The sequence below is a fragment of the Bison bison genome, unplaced genomic scaffold (assembly GCF_000754665.1).
Source record: "Bison bison bison isolate TAMUID 2011002044 unplaced genomic scaffold, Bison_UMD1.0 scf7180017864364, whole genome shotgun sequence".
NCBI classification, from domain to species: domain Eukaryota; kingdom Metazoa; phylum Chordata; class Mammalia; order Artiodactyla; family Bovidae; genus Bison; species Bison bison.
Window position 1 is genome coordinate 1,211,296 of NW_011494936.1, and position 24,490 is coordinate 1,235,785.

Below are 24,490 nucleotides of genomic sequence, written 5' to 3' on the forward strand. Positions count from 1 at the left end.
AGTTCAAAAGCATCAATTCTTCGGTGCTCAGCCTTCTTCACAGTCCAACTCTCACATCCATACATGACCACTGGAAAAATCATAGCCTTGACTAGACGGACCTTTGTTGGCAAAGTAATGTCTCTGCTTTTTAATATGCTGTCTAGGTTGGTCATAACTTTCCAAGAAGTAAGCATCTTTTAATTTCATGGCTGCAGTCACCATCTGCAGTGATTCTGGAGCCCAGAAAAATAAAGTCAGCCACTGTTTCCCCATCTGTTTGCCATGAAGTGATGGGACCGGATCCCATGATCTTCGTTTTCTGAATGTTGAGCTTTAAGCCAACTTTTTCACTCTCCTTTTTTACTTTCATAAAGAGACTGTTTAGTTCTTCTTCACTTTCTGCCATAAGGGTGGTGTTATCTGCATATCTGAGGTTATTGATATTTCTTCTGGCAATCTTGATTCCAGCTTGTGCTTCTTCAAGCCCAGCGTTTCTCATGATGTACTCTGCTCTTCAAGGGGCTAGCATAATTTTCATTAGGCAAACACAAGATAGCCAATTTCCCCATTCTTTTTTACCTGTCCTGGAGAATGGGTTAGAACCTCAGCTGGATCACTCAACACCCTCTTCAGGATGCCTGAGACTCTCCCATTAAAATCTTCCTTTTTTAAGACAGTCAGAAGCTTCTAGTAATTTAAGCCCAGTGGGAATTTGAAAACAAGATTTGATAACCCAAAGCTTCCATATACAGGGATGGATAGCAATACATAAATGCACCACCTCTGCTGATGTCAAATTCCAACAACAGTTATACTAAAAAACTGCCCATAAACCCAATTTAGTCCTCACCACCCCCAGCCTGGATAGAAAGGCTGTCCTGGCTGCTCTAGAGTTTAAGAGCACAGAAGCAGGCCCCCACCCTACTCCCGCCTAAACCACCCAGCCTCCCTACTCCACCCCCGGCTGACTAGAATGGCCAGCTTGCAGGGTAGACTAATGGGAAAGGAAATTATAAGAAAGCTCATCCTGTCTTGTCACTTCCCTGTAGTGCATGCAGTTAAGGCTGCAGTGGTTCTAATCTTAAGTGGCAGCTGAAAATCACACCCAAACATCAGGAGGAGGCCTGCAGCCCTGGCGTTAGATAGGAAAGCCTTCAGAGTGGGCCTTCACTGCCAATTCTGTCAACACTGACATTTTTGCTACAGAAACAAAAGCATCTATCCTCTGGTTTGGGACTCGCTGAAGCCCCATTGATGGGGGCTTCTTACCCTCCAAGCCAGAGATTCTGAGCTGCTCCTAGCACTCTTTAGTAAAGTGGAAGTGAAAGTCGCTCTTACTTAATTATTCATTTCTCTTTTTCCTTGCCCATCTCCTTTTCTACCATATACTGTACTCCTACTAATTCCCAACCTACTCCCCCACAAAAACTTTTTAAAACACAAAGTGCTGTGGAGAGCAAAAGGAACTGCCGCAGGCACATCACACGTCCTGCCTTCCTCGTCGCTGGATGCCTGGGCACCATACGGCTTCATGCCACGTGGATATAGGCCTCCAAGAGAGCATTCTATTTTGCAGTGCTGACAAAGCATTGCTTATCTTGGCAATGAAGCCTGGAATAAATGAAACAGATGCAAAACTTGGGTTCTCTCTCCTCACTGCTGACTAGTTCTTCTTGGTAGTCAGCAAGACTGCCATGGTTCAAATGAAAGAAAATGCTAGGCCCCGACTCCTGCCCTCCTCAGCCTCCCACCACTTCCTTAAAACAGACCATCCAAGACCAGAGGTTCCCTAAGATCTGATCAAGGTGGGTCCTGCTGAGAACCAGAACTGACTCAGGCACCATCTTCTCTGTTCTCAGATGTTTTCCATGAATCTCTGGGGAATCAGCCCTCCTGAAGGGCACACCACTTCCTGGGGGCAGAGCAGTCAACTGCCCGTCAGCTCACCATGCCCCATCCTGTGACAGTACCTTGTTTTAAAACACTCAGTGGCTTATCCTGGGCAGGCAGCCCTTGTCCGGCATCTGGCATGTCCCAGAACACAAACTCTCGGAAGGGCAGGGGGTCCAGCAAGACAGAGTTGCTTCTCCTTTCCTGCTCAAAGCCACCATGCTTCCCTTGTAGGAGGCAGAATTCTGTAATGGAGGAGAAAAGGACAAGCCAGGCAGAAGGGTCAGCCTCACTGGCACATCCCAGTCCCAGCTTTACCTAAGTCAAGAGGGCAGGGAGGCACATCCACCCTCTTCCCCATAAATCCACTTCGCACACGTAAAGCTGTTTGACCAAAGTTCAGCCACTTCCTACAAATGCCAGAGAAATGGTCGTTCCTAACATAAGGCTCTCTGAACAGGCAGGAAGCAATCTTCCAATCATCAGAAGTATTTCCTTAGCCTGAGTGGAACAAACCAACTCCCAACAAACAACCCACGATATATAAGTGAGGAAATTTGAATTTGATTGATAAATCTGATCTGACTGAACTGATATTACAGAATTATTGACAATATATTTAGGTGCACAAGTGGTTACATGGCTCTTGGAGAGTCAATTTTTCTTCATTAACAAGTAGTAAAGTTTTTACTGCAATTATATGAATGAAACTTATATAGAGTGGGAAAATCCAGACACAAAAGAATATATTCTACATGAATCCATAGGAAGGAAAATAAGTCTTTTTAAAAGCCTTATCTTTTAGGGATGTTTCCATATTTATAAACAAAAATATATAATGCCTATGATTTGCTTCAAAACAATTTGAGTAGGGATGGAGGAAGGTGGGGAACTTATAGATGAAACATGAATTGTCCAAGTTAATGAAGCTGGATGGTAGGTACATAGGGTTCAGTATATTATTATCTGTACTTCTGAACATGTATGTAATTTCCCAAAATAAAAAGTTTTTTTAAATAATAAAAAGAAATGCTCCTTAAATACTTTCACATTTGAGAGCCCAACTAGGGTAACTAAGTTGTAGGTAAAAATGTAACGGTGTGTTCTTGCTAAGCAAAAACAGTGTGTGAACTTAATGAGGATTCTCCTTCTGACCCACCTCTTAGAGTAATGAAAATAAAAACAACAAATGAGACCCAATTAATCTTAAAAGCTTTTGCACAAAGAAAATCATAAACAAAATGAAAAGACAACCCTCAGGATGGGAGAAAATATTTGCAAATGAAGTCGTCAACAAAGAATCTCCAAAACACAGACAGCTCAACGCAGCTCAGTAATAACAAAAACAGAATGACACAATCAAAAAATAGGCAGGAGATCTAAATAGACATTTATCCAAAGAAGACATACAGATGGCCAGAAGGCACATGAAAGATGTTCACCATCACTGATTATTAGAGATGCAAATCAAAACTATAATGAGATATCACCTCACACTGGTCCGAACAGTCATCATCAAAAAATCTACAAATAATAAATGCAGAAGAGTGTGTGGAGAAAAGGGAACCCTTCTACACTGTTGGTGGGAATGTAAATTGGTACAACCACTATAGAGGTTCCTTAAAAAATAAAAATAAAACTACCATATGATCCAGCAGTCCCCACTCCTGGGCACATAGCAGGAGAAATCCATAATTCAAACAGATATAGGCACGCTCACACTATTTACAATAGTCAAGACATGGAAGCAACCTAAATGTCCATCCACAGGAACAGAAAAAGATGTGGTACATATGTACAACGGAGTGCTTCTCAGGCATTAAAAATAAAATAATGCCATTTGCAGCAGCATGAATGGACCTAGAGATTGTCATACTGAGTGAAGTCAGACAGAGAAAGGACATATATGGTAACTGCTTATATGTAAAATCTGTTAAAATGGTACAAATGAACTTATTTACAAAACATAAATAGAGCTACAGATAGAGAAAACAATTTTATGGTTAACAAGGAAGAAAACAGTGGGAGGGGATAAACCAGAAGGTTGGGATTAACATATAGTAATTACTATATATAAAACAGGTAACTAATAAGAACCTACTATATAGCACAGGGAACTCCACTCAATACTCTGTAATGACACATATGGGAAAAGAATCTAAAAAAAGAATGGATTTATGTATAATTGAATCACTTTGTGGTATACCTGAAACATGGTAAATCAACTACACTCCAATAAAAATTTAAAATGAATACATATACACATAAACACAGAGGGAAAAATGTTTTTAAAAAAATCATATTCTCAGGGAGAGTAGGTGTCAGTAGATCATGGATGGGGGCAGGAATCTGCTTGTTAGAAGGCACCTGAAACTAACACCACATTGTAAACCAACTGCACTTCAATAAAACATTTTTTAAAAAAGAATGCGCCTTCTTTTTATGCTTCTATTTAATAATCTGTGTACAGGCTATGGAATGAGGATGTGGCTGAGCTAGTACTTGCATAACATGTGGAAGGTGCGGGTATTAACACATTTTGAATTGGTGTGGGCACTAATAACATCCATAAGACAGGACAGTTGTCAAAAGACAAATGAAACAAGCTTTCACTTACTCACTCAACCTACCCACACTCCTGGGCATCCAGGATGCCCCGGCTGACTCCACCCGCTACACCAGGCACCAAGGTGGGCAAGTGTGAACCCCCAGGTCATGCTCCCGAAGAACAAGGACCACGACCATTAACACAGCCTCAAATGCTGCCCAGAGCCCTGTGGGGCCAACTGTATTTTGGGAGTCCACAGCCCCAGCAGTGCTCTTCCTGTACACACGCACAGCTCCTCTGCGGGCAGTACCAACTCCTTCACTCTGCAGCATCAGACATGTTGCACGGAGCCAGAGATGCAAAAGGGCTACAACCTAGGCTTTGACAATGACTAAGATACAAGTGGAAAAGGTGGAGGGGGTCACTGAAGCCAGACTGGCAGGTGCAGAGAAAGAACCAGTGGATGAAGAAAGAACTTCTTATATGAAGCAGTGACTAAGTAGCCCCCTGAAGCCTGGTAGGAATTAGCTGGGCCAAGAAGAAGGGAGCACTCTCCAAACAAAGGCTCACAGTAAGCAAGAGTGGAGAGTTCCCAGATGGTGGGTTAACTTTGGAGGTGCCAGAGATGAGCAGGAAGGCTGGACACAACGTGCCTAGGAGTGCAGACTTTATCTTAGGACAAAGGGAGCCTCAGAAGGGCATTCAAGCAGGTGAGTGAAATGACCAGACATGCATTTTTAAATAATCACATTAGCTACACTGCTAAAATGGGCAAGATTCGAAGCGGAGGAGCCAGTTAAAGGCCTATGATGGGAACAGGGCAGGGGATGTTGATACCAGCCTCTGGACCTGCAGAGAAGTGCACAGACCCAGGAGGGTGGAATGCACAGGTTCTCGTCCACAGGTGCCCGGTAAGTTCATGCTGACACTGCTATATTTAAAATGCATAACCAACAAGGACCTACTATATAGCACAGAGAACTTTGCTCAATATTATGTGGCAGGCTGGGTGGGAAGAAAGTTTGGGGGAGAATGGATACATACACATGTATGTCTGTGTCCCTTTGCTGTCCACCTGAAACTATCACAACATTGTTAACTGGCTATACCCTAATACAAGATAAGTTTTAAAAAAAAAAAGTTTGTGCTGAAAGGACATTGGTAAACGCTTAATTCTACAAAGCAAGGACTAAAATTCAAGACGAGAACATGATATTTCTGAATGTCCACATAAGAGGGGAGCTGTTGGCAAAGAGAGGGGTCATGGCTGAAGGAACCCCTTGGCAAAGACAGGCTCACTGATATCTCCCCCAAGGGACACAGAGGAAGTAACCTCCTGGCAAAGTTTCAAAAGACAGGACGGTTGTCAAATGTACTCACACCCTGAAGGTAGGAGGAGAGATCAGACAGCCTCTTAGTCAGACCAGCGCCTGCAGGGGTGTTTATGAAACCAGATTAGAATGTTGTGCAGGAAGAGCAACAAAAAACACAGATGGGAAAAAGAAGCAGAACCGGCTTAAAAATCAGTGAGTTGCACAGAACAAGAGCCTGACCAACACACTGCATAGGCAGGGCAGGCGGCGGGAGAAGGCCGGGGTATGAGAAGTGAGCCTAAGGAACCCGAGAACTCCCCAGGGCACCTCTGCTCAGCAGCACAAAGAGGAGTTTATTTTCAAGACAGAGGAAGCAAGCCAAAATGAAAGGCTTGAAATGGAAATCCAAACAGGAGAGCTTCCCCAGGCAAACTGTCTTTCCAAACCCCTCTGTTGGGTGGCCACCAACAGCGCGGACACCTCCTCAGGGAAACAGGGAGGGGCTCCCGTTGGTCCCCAAACCAAAGGGTTCTCAGAACCCTCATGGGCATATCCTCCTTGAAGGCCAAGTTTCCAAAAGGCCTGACAAAAGTGACACCCCCACCACCAGTCCATCTGCACGGGACAACCAAGGCCTCAGCGGCCAGGGCTGGTGTCACACAAGCCCCTGTGGGCCCCTGTGGTGACACAGCATATCACACGCTGGTAACAAAAGCCGAAAAGTGAAAGTGAAAGTCGCTCAGTCCTGTCCAACTCTGCAACCCCGTGGACTATAGAGTCCATGGAATTCTCCAGGCCAGAATACTAGAGTGGGTAGCCTTTCTCTTCTCCAGGGGATATTCCCAACCCAGGGATCGAACCCAGGTCTCCCACACTGCAGGCAGATTCTTTACCACAAGGGAAAGGGATTCCCTTGTGGCTCAAGGGATTCTTGAGCCACAAGGGAAGCCCAAGAATACTGGGGTGGGTAGCCTACCTCTTCTCCAGCGAATCTTCCCAACCCAAGAATCGAACCAGGGTCTCCTGCATTGCAGGCGGATTCTTTACCAACTGAGCTATGCTGCTGCTGCTGCTGCTGCTGCTGCTAAGTCACTTCAGTCATGTCTGACTCTGTGCGACCCCATAGATGGCAGCCCACCAGGCTCCCCCGTCCCTGGGATTCTCCAGGCAAGAACACTGGAGTGGGTTGCCATTTCCTTCTCCAATGCATGAAAGTGAAAAGTGAAAGGGAAGTCGCTCAGTCGTGTCCGACTCTTAGCAACCCCATGGACTGCGGCCTACCAGGCTCCTCTGTCCATGGATTTTCCAGGCAAGAGTACTAGAGTGGGGTGCCATTGCCTTCTCCAACTGAGCTATAAGGGAAGCCCTATACCAAAAGTCGAAGGGAGAACTTAATCTAATGAGGCAGTGTGTTCAGTGGACAGAGTCTTTCAAAAAGAAAGAACAGAATAATAATCACGTCTGGAATGACACAATTTTGGAACCATGGACCTAAAGGATGTTGATCACAATTCTTGGTATTCCTGGTATCCTGTGCATCCCTGACCAACGCCTGGACCAGCTTCCTACAACTGGCAGCTTCACTTTTCGTCACCTCCCTGAAACACAGAATGCTCCATGTGTGAAAGAAAGAGGGAGGCTCAGTGACAGTGCCCCATGCCCCTCATGTGTCCACTTGTCTACCGTCCCATCAGGACAGTCAGCGATCTGAGAGCCCATGGAAGCTGAACCATGATTCCGCAAGTGGCCGAGTGAGGGCAGAAGCCTGAGTCCCAGAAGAACCCCTCATCCCTGGCCTGGTCCCCCACCTGATAGAAAACAACCCAGGAGGGCAGGAGGCAGCCGTGGGTGTGCGTGGCCCGTCCGAGCACACCCTTACAGCGCTATCACCATGGAAAACTGTAAGTGCACAAGGACGGCGAGAGTCGTGCAGCGAGCCTCCGCACAGACACTGAGCAGCTGTGGCCGCCTCCCTCGTCTCCACCCTCACACTCACACCACGCTCCCCACCACCATGTCTGAAGCAAACCACACAGTTTCTTTTCACCTGTGAGGAGGGCACTGTAAATCTCTAAAAACTAAGACGACTCTTCGTAAACAAAGCCACAATAATATGACCATACCTTAAAAAGTTAATTATTTATGATGTTACATATATTCATTTCTGTCCTCAAGAAGCAGTCAGTTTTCTTGGCCTCCCACAACCTCTTGGAAAGAGTGTTAAGGGAAGAGCCCTGAGCACCTAAGAGCATCAGTCACACCAGCTACTAAAGCCTTATTTTCTTCAAGTGACGCAGTGAACTTCCAGCTTTGAACACGCTGGTGATCAGACAGAAAGGTCAAATGCAGCTTTTTGGGCTTCATGCTGGGGGAAGGGAGGTAAGATAATTAGGATGATGACAGTATTATAATAGCCAAGGTGAGTACTTAATAAGCCACCAGTGTTCCAGGCACTTCACATGCCTCATCTAACTTGCTCTTCACGGCAGCCCCGTGGGGAATGTCTTTCCTCTCCCAGACACAGGCTTCAGCTAGCTGCCTGAGACCTCACAGGACCCCATGGCACTCGGGCTGTGCCCTGTATGTGAAACACACGCCCCATGCGGACATCTGCACCAACACCCTCGGACCACGGCCGGCCATCTCACTTGCCGTGGGACATCCCCCAACTCTTCTGATACCTCTTTCCTCTCATCCCCAGAGCAGCAGGGAATCCTCTACAAGATGAGCCTCAGGGTAAAATGGGGTGTCCCTCCTCAATGACTCAACCCACCTCCAGAGCCCCGAGCTGAGGCATACTCACCAAACTGGCCGTCTGCCCTCACGTACAGCTCGATGACGCCATAGGCAATGGTGGTGGGAGCTGGGATCTCCAGCACCACGTTGCTGTCCTTGATGATGTTCCCATCCTCCATCGCCGACACCTGCAGGAAGGGTGCATGCTCCCACCTGTGCGCTCAGGCTCCCCTAGGCTTCTCCTGCCTCCCATGTAACCAGCCTCGGCCCTGTGCCCAAGAAGTGCCGGGAAACTGCCCACAGAACTGGGGGGAAAGGAGAACCAGCCAGCAGGGGTCAGGATTTAATCCTTGTCGGCCTTATGATGTCCTACACATATTCTAAAGTCAGTGGCCAACCTGTAGCACAAAGGCAAGAATCCAGAGTTTAGGAGATAGTAAAGTTAGGTCTATGATGCTGAGTAAAGAAGATAAGTCAACTTCCCATTTCCCTCATGGAAGATTATGGAAACAACTTTGAAATCCTAAGAAAATCATCAGTGGTAAGAGTCTGACTAGGAGAACCTAGCTGAGAGCAAGATCCCCTGAGCACATCCTCCCAGACCAGGTACGTGACACACTGTGCCATCAGGTAAAACTGGGGAGAGGCTGGAAGGAAGGGGCACAAGGAGAGAAGGATGGCCAGGAAATGCCGAGTCAGCAGCAAAGCTCTCTCCAGACCCCGTCACAAATCTGACTCTTGCCCACTATGGCCTGGGGAGGATGAGAAGTGGCTCAGATGCTGGAGATCAGAGGCCTTTATAGCGACTTGATCCTGGTCAGAGTGTGATAACTACCAACCTCCAGACACCCCAGCAGGCTCCAAGCCTTTGGTGGGGTTCACTGTGGACAGAAATACTGGCAGGGCCAGCTAAAGCCATCTCCCATCAGACCTCATCACTCTGTCCAGCCTGCCCAGCCCAGGGAGAGTCCAGCTCCAGATCTGAATCTCCACCTCCTTCTAAATATTACATTACTGGGTCCTCTGGTATAATTTGAAAGTTACCCCAAGAAGTAAACTTCTAAGACCAGAATATTAGGCACTATGGAGGGGAGGCAGTTTGGGGTTAGAGCCTCCTGTTCAGTTCCACTGAAGCTCAGGGATCAGCTTGGTAGGACTGTAACTTAATCCAGAAACATCTGTTTATGTATATTAAAGACACATGTGCTGATCTTTACCTTTCCTAACTCAATCCACCGGGGATTTAAGGCAGCTAATCTCGAAATCGTCATTTCTGAGACCTTTGATTCTTAGGGGCTCTAGGAGTTATCTGTGCATTGGCCTGGCCGGTGTTCATTTGATCCATTTTTTGAAGGGAGAATGCACCTGATTCACCCCGGTATGCCAATCTAAGCATCCCATTGCCCTGGCCTTGGGATTGCTTCAGGAATGGGCACAGCCCAAGATGGTCCAGTGCCTGCCTGCCCGGAAGCACTCCTTCCACTAGGGATGGGGTGGGATGAAAGCCAGGAGCTGCCACCCCACGAGCTTATATGAGAGGCAATCCACCTTCAGAGAAGGCAGCTCACCAGCTTCTCAAGTCCTGGATCCAGCAGTGACTGAATAAAGTAGTGAAGACAAGTTGCTCAGTCATGTCCGACTCTGCAACCCCATGGACTGCAGCCTACCAGGCTCCTCCGTCCATGGGATTTTCCAGGCAAGAGTACTGGAGTGGGTTGCTATTTCCTTCTCCAGGGGATCTTCCTGACCCAGGGATCAAACCCAGGTCTCCCACATTGTAGGCAGATGCTTCACCATCTGAGCCACCAGGGAAGTCTCCTAGATCACTCCAAATGTTTCAGTTACAGGAGCCAATCAGTTCTTTCTTGTTTAAACCAATTTGAGTTGGATTTCTGTGAACTCCCTACAAGAGTCCTGATGAATGAAGACCCCACTCCCAGAGGGCCCGGCGCCTCCCCGGGCCAGGCGCGCACCTGCACAGTCCTGGTCTGGATCCCCACCATGCCACCACACTTCTCCTCGATCTGGACATGCTCAGATATCACGCACTTCTGCGTCGTCACGATCTTCTGCGTCAGGACACACAGGACCGCGTTCTTTCTCTCCAGCACCTGCTGCAGTACCGGGTTCTTCAGGTTGATTGTTCTGAAAAAAGAAAAGGCCCGTGAGTGGCCTTGGGGAGGTGGATGCAGCGTGAACTATCACTTCTTGCACAGCTGGCGGGTGAGGAGCAAACAGGTGACAGCCAGCATCCGTTATTTCCTGGTGCTTAGAGGGGGCCAGCTCATCCAGAGAGGCAGAAACCAAAGTCTCCTGAGGCCACCTCAGAGCTGCCAGGCCTCCAGAGAAAGGCTGGCACCACAGGGACGGGGGTTCCTGTCAAACAGCCATGCTGACTGTCACAGAAAAAGAAAGACACCCAACAGGTACAGGAGCTGCAATCCATCTGCTCACACCCTGGGAACTCCACTCTGTCATTTAACCAGAGGCCAAGGGACCATCCCAGGCATGGGCAATAAATACAGGGTGACTGAGGTGGGGGATGCTGACCAGTGCTTCTCACAGAAGAGAAGGGGACAGGCTTGAGGAATGAATAGCAAGGGGAAACTTGGATTTTAATTTTAAAAGTATTTTTTAATCTGTCTGTCCAGGAAGGGTATGTAATCTCTTAGAAGGGATTTTAGAAGGGCTTCTCAGTTAGTTCAGTAGTAAAGAATCTGCCTGCCAATGCACAGGGCAGAGGAGACGTGGGTTTGATCCCTGGGTCAGGAAGATCCCCTGGAGGAGTAAATGGTAACCCACTCCAGTATTCTTGCCTGGAGAATCCCATGGATTCTCCAGGAGGCTAGTGGGCCACAGTCCATGAGGTCACAAGAGTCAGACACAACTGAAGAGACTGCACATGCATGCAGAAGGGATTTTACATCACTTTACAGATGGAGAACTGAGCCCAGTAAGGTGTGGCCCGCCCAGGTTTCCCAGCAGAGACCTGGGGCTCCCAGGTGGCTACTCCGGGGAATTTCAAGAACAAGGTCAATTCCCATCTACAGAAGATAATGTGCTGATTAGAAGCAAATGATGTAATGCCCACTCTGGAAGTCCTGTTCAATGCTATGAGTCTATGGGTGGACAGGAAAAAAACCAGATTGGAGTTAGTGGCAGCACAAGAACAATTACAGTGTTCACCCTGTGCTTTTTAAACAGTCCAAGGTGAGTTACCTTCAAAAGCTTGGCCCCATCGCCAATCCATGCAGTGGCTGTCATCCCACCCCCTAGGCAGATGCAGCTTCTCCAGGCTTCAGAAAGCATCCCCAGAATGGAGGCAAGCAGCTGGAAAGATCCTGTCTCCATGAAAAACGCTGCCTGGGCTGGAAACAACCCATATCCATCAACAGATGAACGGATACACCAATGTGGTCCATGCATACAATGGGACATTATTCAACCACAGAAAGGAACGAAGCTGACATGCTACAACACGAACGAACCTTGAAGACATTATGCTGAATGAAAGAAGCCAGGTACAAAGGGAGAAATACTGGATGATTTTACACATATGAAATATTTAGATCAGGCAAATTCTCAGCCACAGAAAGTAGATTTAAGGTTATCAGGGGCTGGGGAAGAGAGAATGGGGGACGGGGGTTCTTGTTTGATGGCTACAGAGTTTTTATGTAGGGTGATGAGAAAGTTCTAGAAATGGATAGTGGTGATGACTGCATGACAGTGTGAAGGTACTTAAACCACTGAACTATGCACCTAAAAATGGTTAAAATGATAAAATTTATGTTATATTTTATTACAATTTAAAAAAGTAAAGACATGTCCATCGACAGATGAATGGATAAAAATGTGGCACATATATACAATGGAATATTACTCAGCCATATAAAAGAACAGAATTGGGTCATTTATAGAGACGTGGATGGGCCCAGAGTCTGTCATACAGAGTGAGGTAAGTCAGAAAGAAAAAAACAACTATCATATATTAATGTATATATGTGGAATCTAGGGGCTTCCCTGGTGGCTCAGATGGTAAAGAATTTGCCTCCAAATGCAGGAGACCTGGGCTCGATCCCTGAGTCAGGAAGATCCCCTGGAGAAGAAAATGGCAACCCACTCCAGTATTCTTGCCTGGAAAATCCCATGGACAGGGAATCTACAAAACAGTACAAATGAACCTATCTGCAGGGCAGGAATAGAGATACAAAGAAAAGAGCATGGGCTGGGGGTGGGTTGAATTGGGAGAATGAGATTGACTTATATGACTGCCACGTGTAAACAGATAGCTAGTGGAGACCTGTTATCTCTGAGCTAGCTCTGTGAGCTGAGGTGTTCTCAGGTGACTTAGATGGGTGGGACGGGGGGTGGGGGTAGGCGGTGGAGCCAAGAAGGAGGGGCACTTCACAGATACGCATGTAGATACAGTCAATTCACTTGGTTGCACATGGGCTTCCCAGGTGGCACTAGTGGTAAAGAACCCGCCTGCCAATGCAGGAGTCTCAAGAGACGTGGGTTTGATCCCTGGGTCAGGAAGATCCCCTGGAGTAGGAAATGGCAACCCACTCCAGTATTCTTGCCTGGGAAATCCCAAGGACAGAGAAGTCCACAGGGTCGCAAAGAGCCAGACACAACTGAAGCATCTTAGCATACATGCATGTACAACACTGTAAAGAAATAAAAATAATAATAAAGACACGGGGAAAACTGTTCAATCTCGGTAGTGGTCAAAGAAATGCAAATTATAACAATGTTTCACACGCATTAAGTAAGTAATAAAGATAAATCAACAACAACAAAAAAGCTGCACAGGGCTCCATTTCCAGGAAGGCAGATAGAGCAGGGGGAACCTGCCTGGTGGGGGCTCCAATCCCAGCTCTGCCCCTCCAGCTAGGTGACTGGGAGCGAATGGCTCCCCCCCGCACTTTGTTATCCTTGTGGATACACTGATAGTGATGCTGTCTCTTGCTATGATCGCTGTAGGGTTTACTCGAGAGGCCACGTGGTGAGCAGTCAGCATGTGCCAAGCAGACAGTCAAATGCCCCCCGAATGCTGGCTGGCTCTGGCCACCATCCTGTATATCCCCCTAACCGAGGCCCCCAGAACAAAGCCCCAGGGTGTGCACTTGATGGGAATGATAGGCAGTCAATTGGGTCTCAGGTGCTTTTTCACATCTGTCATGCCCTTAGAACCTCCAGTGGACACATCTCATCTCAAATCCTTCCCCCAGGCAATGAGACCTTTAGCTCTGACCCCTGCCTCTGGGGACCCCACCTTCCTGCTGTCTCTCTGCGCCTTAAACACACCAGGTCAAGGCCTGCCCTGAGACCTTGACACAATGTCCCCAGGGTCCCCACATCTGACACAAGTCACTTCTCAGGCAGGCCAGTGTTCCTCGCTCACCCTGTACAGAGCGACACCCGCTCACACTGTGACACGCTAGCATGTGGACATGACATTCACATACTCTCAAGAGCACACTTCCACATGACACTCTTCCGGGTCCTTCGTTTATCTGTTCATTGCCTGTCTCCTCCCTCTAGACCAGTAGTCCCCAACCTTTTTGGGATCAGGGACCGATTTCATGGAAGACAGTTTTTCCATGGACTGGGGGTGGGGGGAGATAGTTTCCAGAAAATTAAAGCACATTACATTTACCGAGCACTTTATTTCCAATCTAATGCCTGTATCTGGCAGGAGATCCTGGCCTGTGGCCCAGAGGCTGAAGACCATGAAAGTGTTAGTCACTCAGTCTTGTCTGACACTTTGTAGCCCCATGGACTGTAGCCCCACTGGCTCCCCTGTCCATAGAATTCTTAAACTCATGGAAATAGGGGTTGTGCACGCCAAGGGCACAGTACATAGTTTTGGAATAAATGAATAAATAAAACGTGGGGTGTTTTTTTCATCTTTGTGTATCTGCCTTAATGAACATGCAAATGTATGAGTAGGTATGCATCTGTGGGAAGAGAGAAAACAGGACGACGGAGGAACTGGAGGATAAGCAGTGTGGCTTAGAGAATGACGTGTAGCGATGATTCTTCCTGTAGACTGTGTGAGGCCTATGGACACAGATTGGAAGATGAGGGCCAGCATATTCACCAGCAGGATGTACATTTGAACCAGGCTTTGCTGACCTCCTTCTGTTGCACAGCATCTCCTATTCTAGCCAATTCTTGAAAAGCAACTCCCTCAATTATAGCTCAGGTACTGGCTCCTCCCCATTTGATGAGCAGTACATCAGAAGCAGCTACTCCCACCCACAAGCCCAGAAATAACAGCAGAGGAACAGCTGAAGGCTGCCTTGCGGCACCTGAAGTGATTCTGGTGGGTTGAAAATCACTGCAGTGCTTCGTGGTCTAAACGGATCCACTAGAGTGCTTGATATTGCCTTAACCAATGTTCAATTGTTTGAAAAGAAAAACCTCTGGGACTTCCCTGGTGGCCCAGTGGTTAAGAATACACCTGCCAATGTATTGCATAGACATAGGTTCGATCCCTAGTCTGGGAAGATCCCACATGACACAGGGCAACTAAGCCTGTGCACCACAAGTGTTGAGCCTGAGCTCTGCAATAGGAGAGGCCACCGCAATGAGAAGCCCACATACTGCCACAGACTGCAAGCAGAGAAAGTCCCCGGGCAGCAATGACGACTCGATGTAGTCAAAAATAAACACATACATATACGTGGTGGTTTAGTCACTAAGTCATATCCAACTCTTGCAACCCCAAAGACTGTAGCCCACCAGGTTCTTCTTTCCATAGGATTTTCCAGGCAAAAATACTGGAGTGGGTTGCCATTTCCTAAACCTCAGCCTAGACCCCCAAGACTCCATTGCTTAAAATGCCCACCTCCCTCCAGAACCCCCACCTCAAACACCAGAAAGAGGAGGGGGAAAGGTCACATTTCCTTAAACATAACTTCCTTACGCGTCTGAGAACAGCAGTCCTGAGATGCTTGTGGGGACCAGCCAAGCACCTGGGAGGCTTCCTGCCCTCAGAATACCTGAGGGGTGACCTCACCATGGGACAGGGGACAGAGCCTGACCAAAGACAGGGTGCACCTCCCAGGCTGAGATCTGGGTGACTGGGGAGGAGAGTGTCACAGGGCACGTCCTCTGGCAGGCCGGCTGAGAGCTGCTCAGCGGACAGGCAGACACTTCCCACCCAGGTCACTGGGATTCTGTTTCCCAGGACGGTGCTGCCACCTTTTGGAAACCGAACACTGGACAAACCAGCTCATTCTCAATTAAGAGAGGAGGCTGGTGTAGACAGAGGGGAAGCTAATTATCAGAGGCAGTAGACTGTTCATACAGGAGTCTTCACAAAGCAACTTCTGGAGTGAATTCTGCCCCATCTCCACTGGTCCTCCAGGGCCCAGACACAGAATAGCTCATAGGAGCCTGGTCCCAGCCCTCTTGGAGCAGGAGTCCTTGTGTGATGGGACTCACCTCGACCCACCAAGTGCGGAAGCTAGCAGTATTTCCATGTAATTCATTTACTTTATGTGCATGTGTGTGTGTGCTCAGCCGTGTCCTGTATGCATTTAAAGAGATCCACGGGTATCTTCAGATTACTAAAGTTCAAAGAACAAAAAGTTTAAAATCCTAGAGCAAGGTTTCATAGATGAAGAACAAGGAGGCCCAGAGAGGTAGCAGATAGTAACCAAAGTCACAGTTGAAAGACCCAGGCTGGTCTTTCACAAGGCCCCACCATCCACAGGAGCCCCACCAATGCAGGCTCCCTTCTATGGGTGAGCATTCCTGAAGGCTATACCAGGAATTTGACCTTTATCTCTTGTATGTCCATGTCTACACATCAGTATCTTGCCTGTCTGGTTAGACCAGTAGCTGAGGAGTGGAAGGAGGGACCATACCCAAGTCCTCTGGGAAACCAAGTATCCGTGCCAGCCTCTCTTTTCTGATCCCATCTTCTGATGGCTGCTCTTAGGAAATCCTTCCTGGGGTCATCCCTATTGCTCCATCTCTCCTGGGTTCTATTAAGAACCACTGAACAACACGGACAGAAGCTCTTTAGAGAGAGACACAAGGGAGCTAGATGGCCGGGAGATCAGGGGTTGGGGGGTTTCACCTTCTAAGTTTTGACCTTTAGCATTTAAATCATAGGAACATACCAATTATTCAAAAATTTGTCATTAGCATTATGCTACCTGTCCAGTTGGTGGAGAAATGAATAATTTATCACATAAATCCCAGAGGGCAGGGTTGGAATAAAACTCACTCCCCAGTCCAGCCAGGGGTCAATGCCACAGCCGGAGAAATGGAGCAGAAGGTTTCCCACAAGAAAATAAGCAGCTTGATGCTCTTCGGCCTCGTCACACATTTTTAAGGACCGCCCAAGGTTGCAGATGGCAAGTTGATGCTAGAACAGGGGGCCATGGAGGCAGTAGTATGGTCAACATCAAAGGGCTGGACCCAAAGGAACAGGTCTGGAAGTAAGGCAAAGGAGTCCACACTAAGCGGGGGAGAGAAGAGCACCCCTTCCTGACCCCATAGACCCACTGCCCCCCGCCATTCTCCTGTGAGATCACCCTCCTCTGTGTGCCCACAGCTCCGTGCAATGCCAGCACCTACAGCCAGCCCGCAATGGGCCCAGCTTTCTGTCTCCTCACTGGGCCACTGCCTCTCATCCCTGAGCCTATGTGCACATCTGTCAAGTGAGGGCTGTAAGAGGCCACCTGTAGTGACCCACGCTGTACTTATCTGAAAATATTTCTTTCCTTCCAATAATGATGGGGAAGCCAAGTCAAGTTCCCCCCCACCAGCTGGCCAGAAATATGCCCAGAGTTTTCAGGTAAGCCTTCAGGCTGGGGAGCAGACCCTCCAAGCAACTAAGAAAACAGCTACATGGATACAAGCCAGTAATTCTAGGGGTGGGGTAGTGGGGAGACCAGGCAGGAGCTGCTGGAGGTGGGGGACAAGGAGGGAAGAGGAGTAAAAAGTGTGGCTCCAGCCCAGCGAGGCTGCTGGGGAGCGGCTGTGGGCCAGAGGAGGCCGCAGGAACACAGGCTCCGCTCCTACGGCACCTGACAGCTCCCCAGGCCCAGCCCTCGTGAAGCCGCCTCCTCTGCAGGCTGAAGCGCTCATTCCCATTCTCTCTACTTCTCAGGCTTTGAAAACCAGATGCAACCCACAGAGAAGAAACCCAGAGAAGACTTTTAAGACTCTAACAATATCCAAAAGAAGGAGGGAAGCGGTTTTCTTTCCTAAAGCATAATGCAGCCCCCAGGACCCCCTCCCGTGGAGACAAGGGGAGGGCATGCTTTCTGAGCAGACTCGTCACCCCCAAACTCATTCTTGTAACTCCACAGATAACTGGGTCCTATTGTGTCTGGGCTAAATGCTGGGGATTCTCAGTGAGCAAGACCAAGGCGTCCTTGTTGCCACAACCCTCCTTTGTAATATGTCCTAGAGGAACAGGGCTTCAAACAGAGCTCTGATAAGCTGCTCCAAAAAGTAGAGTATGTCATAAGAGAGTAGACACAATCGGCTCTGATCCAGTCTTCTGGGAGAATGTGAAACTACAAGGGCCCCAGGGGACGGCTAGTTCTGAGGTAGGAAACCAGTTTCATCTTGAATACTGCCTCTGACGCTGTCTACCCACCAGGAAAGGATTCTAAGGCTGAGACTGAGTCTTAGAATCCTTAAGCCAGGAAGCAGTGAGAGGCAACAGAACCACGACTGATTGGCAAAGTTTGCACAGGCCTGGGACCCTTCAGAGGTTACAGACTGGCTTGAATCCCATGGCACACATCTTCTGACTCTCAGACCAGTGCTCTTTCCACTATGTAGCTCTAAAGACTGATGCAAGAGGCTAAAGGCAAAGGCACTCTGAAGAGACTGTGCAAGACTGTGGGGGTTGGTTCTACCATCTCTCTAGGAACAGAGATTGGGACATCGTGCAGAGCCCCAAGATGGCGGCAGGCCTGCTACTGCGAGAGTATTAAGCAAGAATTACTAACCCAAAGGAACCTAGTTACATCCTGATGATTAAGGCTTTAGCAATTTAAGTATTTCTCCCAAAGGGTTTTGATTTATTGGCTAACGCCGCAGTTAAAAGGAGAAGTGCGTGTTCGCCAACCAGTTGTATAGCAGAAAAATTAGAAAGGCTGTGGAGATCAGGTCCATGCACATTGCTTGTAAACTTGGCTTTGCTCTCCTGACATTTCATCAAGCAGCAAAGTCAGCTTCTCTTTCGATAGTCAGCCTCCTCCAGTCTATAGACCTGGCAAAACGATCCCACCAAGGCCATGACTAGAGTTTATTTCAGCAGCCACCTCCTCAAACCCTGAAAGGAACGTGACTCTGTCACTTCCATGGCCTGCTTAACCCCCAGGGGGACAGTCCTTTCCCAGGTGGAGTCTGTGCAGAGTCTGTCCAGAGAGAGAAGGGGAGGAGGGCTGGCCCTTCCACTGTGTCTGGTTTGTTCCTGTGGGCACCACACTGACGTCCCCTGAGTGTGATGTACCACTAGCTGCATCCTTCAGTTTTGTTCAGGTTTGGGAGCCTGGTACAAGGGCAGGAAGGGGTGACGCAGCCCCACAGGTAAGTCTTGGCCAATCCTGGTAACTTCACTGTTCTCAGCAGGGATTGGATAGGATGGGCCATCCATGGCAATTCTGTCCATTAAGACTTGAGGAAAAGTCTATTAGGGGTTTCTGGGAGGATCTTTCTCTCTCTTAATCAGAGGCACAAGGAAGAGACCACTCTTCTGACTTTGGGCTTTGTCTGCAATGCAGTCGTTTGGGCACCAGGAGGAAAACTGGGTGGCTGGGACAAGCAGTGCATGGAGGCTGCCACAAGGGGGCCCCACTGAGCCACTGAACGAACCAGCCACCAGGAACCACAGGTTCCTACCTGGGGAGGTTTTTTATGGGCGGTAACGACAGATTCTCTTTACAACTAAAGACACTCTATCTGGTCCATGAAGTTACTGTCACCCTTCTTTCGCAGAGGACAGAAACAGCGAGCTCATGAGCCCCTGATGCAACAGCATGCCACTAACCAGGGCCAGGAGGAGAACACAGCTGAACCTGTCCAACCCCAAAGCCCTGTGTCTTCCCATCTTCCCTCTCCCTGTGGGGCCTCCTCTGGGCCCTGTACACAGAAGCTGCTTCATATGTGCTTGATAGCAAACAAGCAGTCTCTCTGCTCAGTTCCCTGGGAAAACTTCCCAGAGACTGGAAGCAGACCCTCTCAGAAACCCAAGCAGCCACCACTGGCAGTCTCCATACCAACCAACACTCCATTTCAACCATTAAAAAAAAAAAAAAAAATCGAGGCACAACACTAACAACACATTATAAGCAAAATGACGGGGCCACCCCCACAGCGTGGATGCCCCCAGCTCTGGGGACACTGCCAGCTATTCAACACCTTATCTCACTCACTCACAACCAGGGAGAGAAAGGAAAAAGTGACTGAGCAATTACGGACTGTCAGCCTTTCAGATGGAGTAATTAATTCACTGCCACCTGCGGAGGTGATGCAGCAGGTCTGAGAGATGCTAAAACCCAATGAGGCTGATGCAGGGAGGTAAGCTCACGCAGAAGCCCACGGGCCGGTTTTTGCCTTCCAAGCTCTGTGCATCTGCAGCTAGATGGAAAACTCAGGGGTTTGGTGGACCTGGGCTTCCATTTAAGTCCAGACAAACTAGTGAACCTCTGCATTTCCATTGCAAAATGAAGACAAACCAAGTATTCTTTCAACCAAACAGTGCTGATGGTGCTGCAGGCACCGTGAGGGGCCAAAGGTGAGCAAAACAGGACATTCCAGGAGGGACACAGACGTGGAATCAGGCAGTGACAAGAGTCACCCCACAACGGGGTTGGTGCTCCGATAGGGGAATCAGTGACGTGGCTGCTGAAGGAAGTGGGAGGGAATCTGATGAAGCTGACGGAGGGAGTCTGCATGTGAACTTCGTGTGTGTGGAGGGGACTGGTAGAGCCTTCAACACGGCGGGGGCCGGGGAGGGGGTGAGAAAGAGCCTGGGGCACTGATGCCAGGGACTGAAAGAAGTTCAGGGGGCTGGGCCTGAGTGGAGGAGAGCGTGGACATCATCCCTAAGACAGTGAAGAGCACAGAAGGGCACACACCAGGCACAGACATGATCCAACGGACTGCCACGCGGAAAATCAAACAGAGAGGGTGACTGGGTGCAGAGGGACCAGCCAGAGATGCCTGGGACATCAAGGTGAGAGTTGGTGGTGGCCTGCAGCAGGGCAATGTGAGGCTGGGGCATGAGAAGAGCAGGACAGATATTCGAGAGGCAGAATCAACTAGTGGGAGACTAGGTGTGGGAGGGAAGGCCAGGAGGGAGCCGTGTCAGCAGATTTCTGGCCAAGACAACTGGACTTAACGCTGCACCAACCAGCACCTGGAGGGGAGTCAGGCAGTGAAGCGGGTATGGAGAGACAATGAGAAGTTCAGTGTTGGGTGTCAGACACGGCATGAAAGCTCCACGGGAATAAACGTCTGCTCGCCTAAACTCTAACTCCTAATTCCTGCCGACCCAATTTTGTACATCACATCTTGCCAATTTTTAAACATATTTTTTCACTTCTCTGAAATCAGGATGTTTGTAAATGAACAGGTGACCTGTTTAGTTGGCAGTGTTCTTAGTGGTATATACAAGGGTGGTATATACAAAGGATGAAATCTTGGATTTGATGAAATTATGTCTATCAACCTTAAAAGAAAACAGTACAAGAATTTCTCTCCTTATGACATAAGTCCTACCTAGCTCCAGAAAGATCTGAAGTAGCCTTTAAAATAAAGTTCATAGGACAGAATGATTTCTGTAAAACAAAAATTACCCCGGGATCAAATATTGAAAAGAATCCTCAGAAGACCCACTCCTCCACAGGAGGGGCTCGGCTCAAATAAAAACAAGAGGTCAAACAAGTGTCCCGAAGTCCCCAAAGCTGAGAACTAAAACACAAACCAGGAGACAGAATAATCTAGAAAGAAAAAAAACAACAACAACCAGCAAGAAACTGACTGACTTACAGACACCACAGAGACAGGCATGGCCTGGAGGTCTCAGGAAAGACACCTTTTACAAAACAGTGGGTCTGAGGATCTGATGCGGCCTTGAGAGCTTTATTGCTGCTCTTTCCAAAAAGGATATGATGAGAGACGGTAATAGCTTACTAATACTGCTCAAGAACTTCATACACCTTTGGATTTCCCTGGTGGTGCCGTGGATAAGAATCTGTCTGCCAATGCAGGACACATGAGTTCGATCCCTGCTCTGGGAAGATTCCACATGCCATGGACCAACTAAGCCCATGAGCCATTACTTCTGAGCCCATGCTCTAGAGCCCACTAGCTGCAAGCGCAGCCAAAAATAAATACTTAAAAAACAACCTTTAAAAAAAAAAGAATTTCATACATTTTCATTCAAGAACTGAACAAGCATCTCCTGTAAAAAAAAAAAAAAACAGAACATTCTGTAAGAATAACCCGTGTGCTTTCCTGACTTTTATATGCCAAGAAACATGTCTAGGTCTACACTCATTCCGGAGAAGCCAGGCTGCTGGCACATGCAAGTCTGACTCACTGAAGACAGTCAGTCCTTCCATGGTGGGGTTCACGGTACAGACCACATGGCTGCCTGCCTCCTCCACAGAGGAGCGAAACAAGGCTGCAAGATGTCAGCATCAGAAACCCCAAGGGCTTCACTTCATTTCTCTTCTGAAACTGCATCTTCTGCCCCGTCACAAAACACTAAGGCACCCCTTACCTTCCCACAGCTCTGACCTTTGCCATCTTCTATAGCCAGGCTCTATTGGGGGCTGCTCAGAATAGCAATAATTATGGAAGTGTTCACGCTAATAACTACAATTTTTGAGAACTTGCTATGGGCCATGCTTTGTTTATATGTTCTTATTTAATTCTTACAAAAACTCCTTCAGAACATGAACCCCATTTCACTAATGAAATTTTTTATTTCAAAAAAATGAACCTGAAGTTTACCAGTTAGCCTAAAAATACCACCACCAAAAACACCAGCAAGAAAAGAGCAGGAAGAGGGGCTGCTTGACGCTCACATTCCCAGACCCTAAGATGCCTTCACCTGGTTTATTTTGCCTACTGAAAGACTTTCCCCGTGGAAGAAAAAGAAGAGCGTAAGCAAAAGAACAAGATTCAGGAAACTCTCTTTCTCCAAGTACACGTGGCTAGACGTCTTTAAATTGTTAGGCACAAACTCTATTAAAAATAACAATGCCAGAGAAAGACACGAGCTCACCTCATCTCATGAAAACACCAAAATGAGAACTAACTGCTAAAAACCATTGACAAAAAAAAACACTGAAACATACCACAAAAGATCTAAAGACAAAGAAGAAGCCATGAGACAGTCGGAGGGTGTAATGGTGATAAAATCAAATCCCATACCTCCTCTCCCAGAATGGGCAACTCACAAATGGGAAAATAATCACATCACAGAGGTTCCCCCACAATAATGAAGGTTCTGAGCCCCAAGTTGGGCTCTGAACCTGGTGGGGGGATCTTAAGCATTGGGAGGAGGAACCCCAAGAGCATCTAACTTTGATGCCCAGAGGCATTTTATTGCAGGAATTCCACTGAACTGGAGAAAACAAGAACTCCACTCTAAGAAGGCGCACACAAGTTCATGTACACTAGGACCCAGGGAAAAAAGAAGTGACCTTCTAACAGCCTGGGCCAGACCTACGTGCTAGTATCCTGCAGAGGCAGGACACAACTATGAGTCCCTGCAGGGACAAAGACACTAGTGGCAGCAGTTCTGGGGAGTACTCCTTGGCGTGAGCCCTGCTGGAGGCCACCATTTGCTCACCAAGACCAGGCCCCACTCAACAGCCTCCACTCCTGAAATCTCTCAGGCCAACCAACCAAGAGGGGAAGAACACAGTCCCACCCACTGGTAGACAGGCTGTGCAAACTCTTCCTGAGCCCACAGCTGCAGAGTCAACAGACCCCTTGAATTGCCCTTGCCCACCAGAGGGACAAGACCCACCTCCATCCACCAGTGGGCAGTAAACAGTTCCTGCCACCTGCACAAGCCTCTCAGTTCAGTTCAGTCACTCAGTCGTGTCCGACTCTTTGCAACCCCATGAACTGTATCATGCCAGGCCTCGCTGTCCATCACCAATCCTGGAGTTTACTCAAACTCATGTGCAGGGAGCTGCCCGTGAGAACGGGGTCCTCTGTCTGAAGGACACAAGCTCCGGGAGCTGCCTCAGTCCTTGAGGGTTTGCTTGCAAACATAGCTCTCTGTCCCGCCACCCCAGAGATTAGGCGCTTATTTACTGCAGACACCTGGAGTTCTGTGCAAACTTCTCACACAGAGAAATGTTATCTGGTGTAAGAAATAATAACAGGGTGCCATTCCCATGCTCTCAAGATTTCTTGTGACTGTAAGATGTATAGGTCAACCAAGAAAAAATGTCAACTGTCTTGTCTTTCTCACCTCTTCTGTATAAATATAAGATGCTGAATAAAGTTGGTGTCAGACTGAGTCCCTTAGTGGAGACGTGTCTGAACCTCTCGACCCCATCTTTGTTGTAGTCTCTTGCTTTAGTTTCTTTCTTAGCCCCGCCGTGCACGTTCTCGGGACCTGATCGACTTTGCAGGCTGGCACCGGCAGGTGGCGCCCGAACAGGGACTCGGGAATTGGAGCGCGACGACGGCTGCTGCCCATCAAGATTGAGATAAGTAACAAGGAATTCCTAACTATTTGAAGGGCAGGGAGTGTTATTGTCGAGAGTAATAAATCATGGGACAAGGCAATAGCCGCCAGTTATTTGTACATATGTTGAAAACTGTTAAAAGGTAGGGGAATTCATGTAAATAAGTTACAGCTAGAGAAGTTTTTACTTTTTATAGAAGAGGTTTGTCCCTGGTTTCCAGAGGAAGAAACAGCTAGTTTGGAAACTTGGAAAAAAGTCAGAAAACAATTGCAGACATATTATTCCTTACATGGTCCCAATCGTGTCCCTGTGGATGCTTTTTCTTT

General features: G+C 48.0%; 1 protein-coding gene across 2 annotated transcripts in view; it reads right to left on the bottom strand.

The window, feature by feature from the left end:
- The window catches only part of DFNA5 (deafness, autosomal dominant 5), a 76,119-nt gene that overhangs the window by 15,940 nt on the left and 35,689 nt on the right, over positions 1-24,490 (bottom strand). For both annotated transcript variants that reach the window (XM_010855368.1, XM_010855369.1), the window contains 3 exons: positions 10,443-10,614; positions 8,537-8,657; positions 1,953-2,117 (listed from right to left, as the gene is read on the bottom strand). In XM_010855368.1, the coding sequence (XP_010853670.1) occupies positions 1,953-2,117; positions 8,537-8,657; positions 10,443-10,614 (458 nt within the window). The remainder of the gene's footprint in view (positions 1-1,952; positions 2,118-8,536; positions 8,658-10,442; positions 10,615-24,490) is intronic.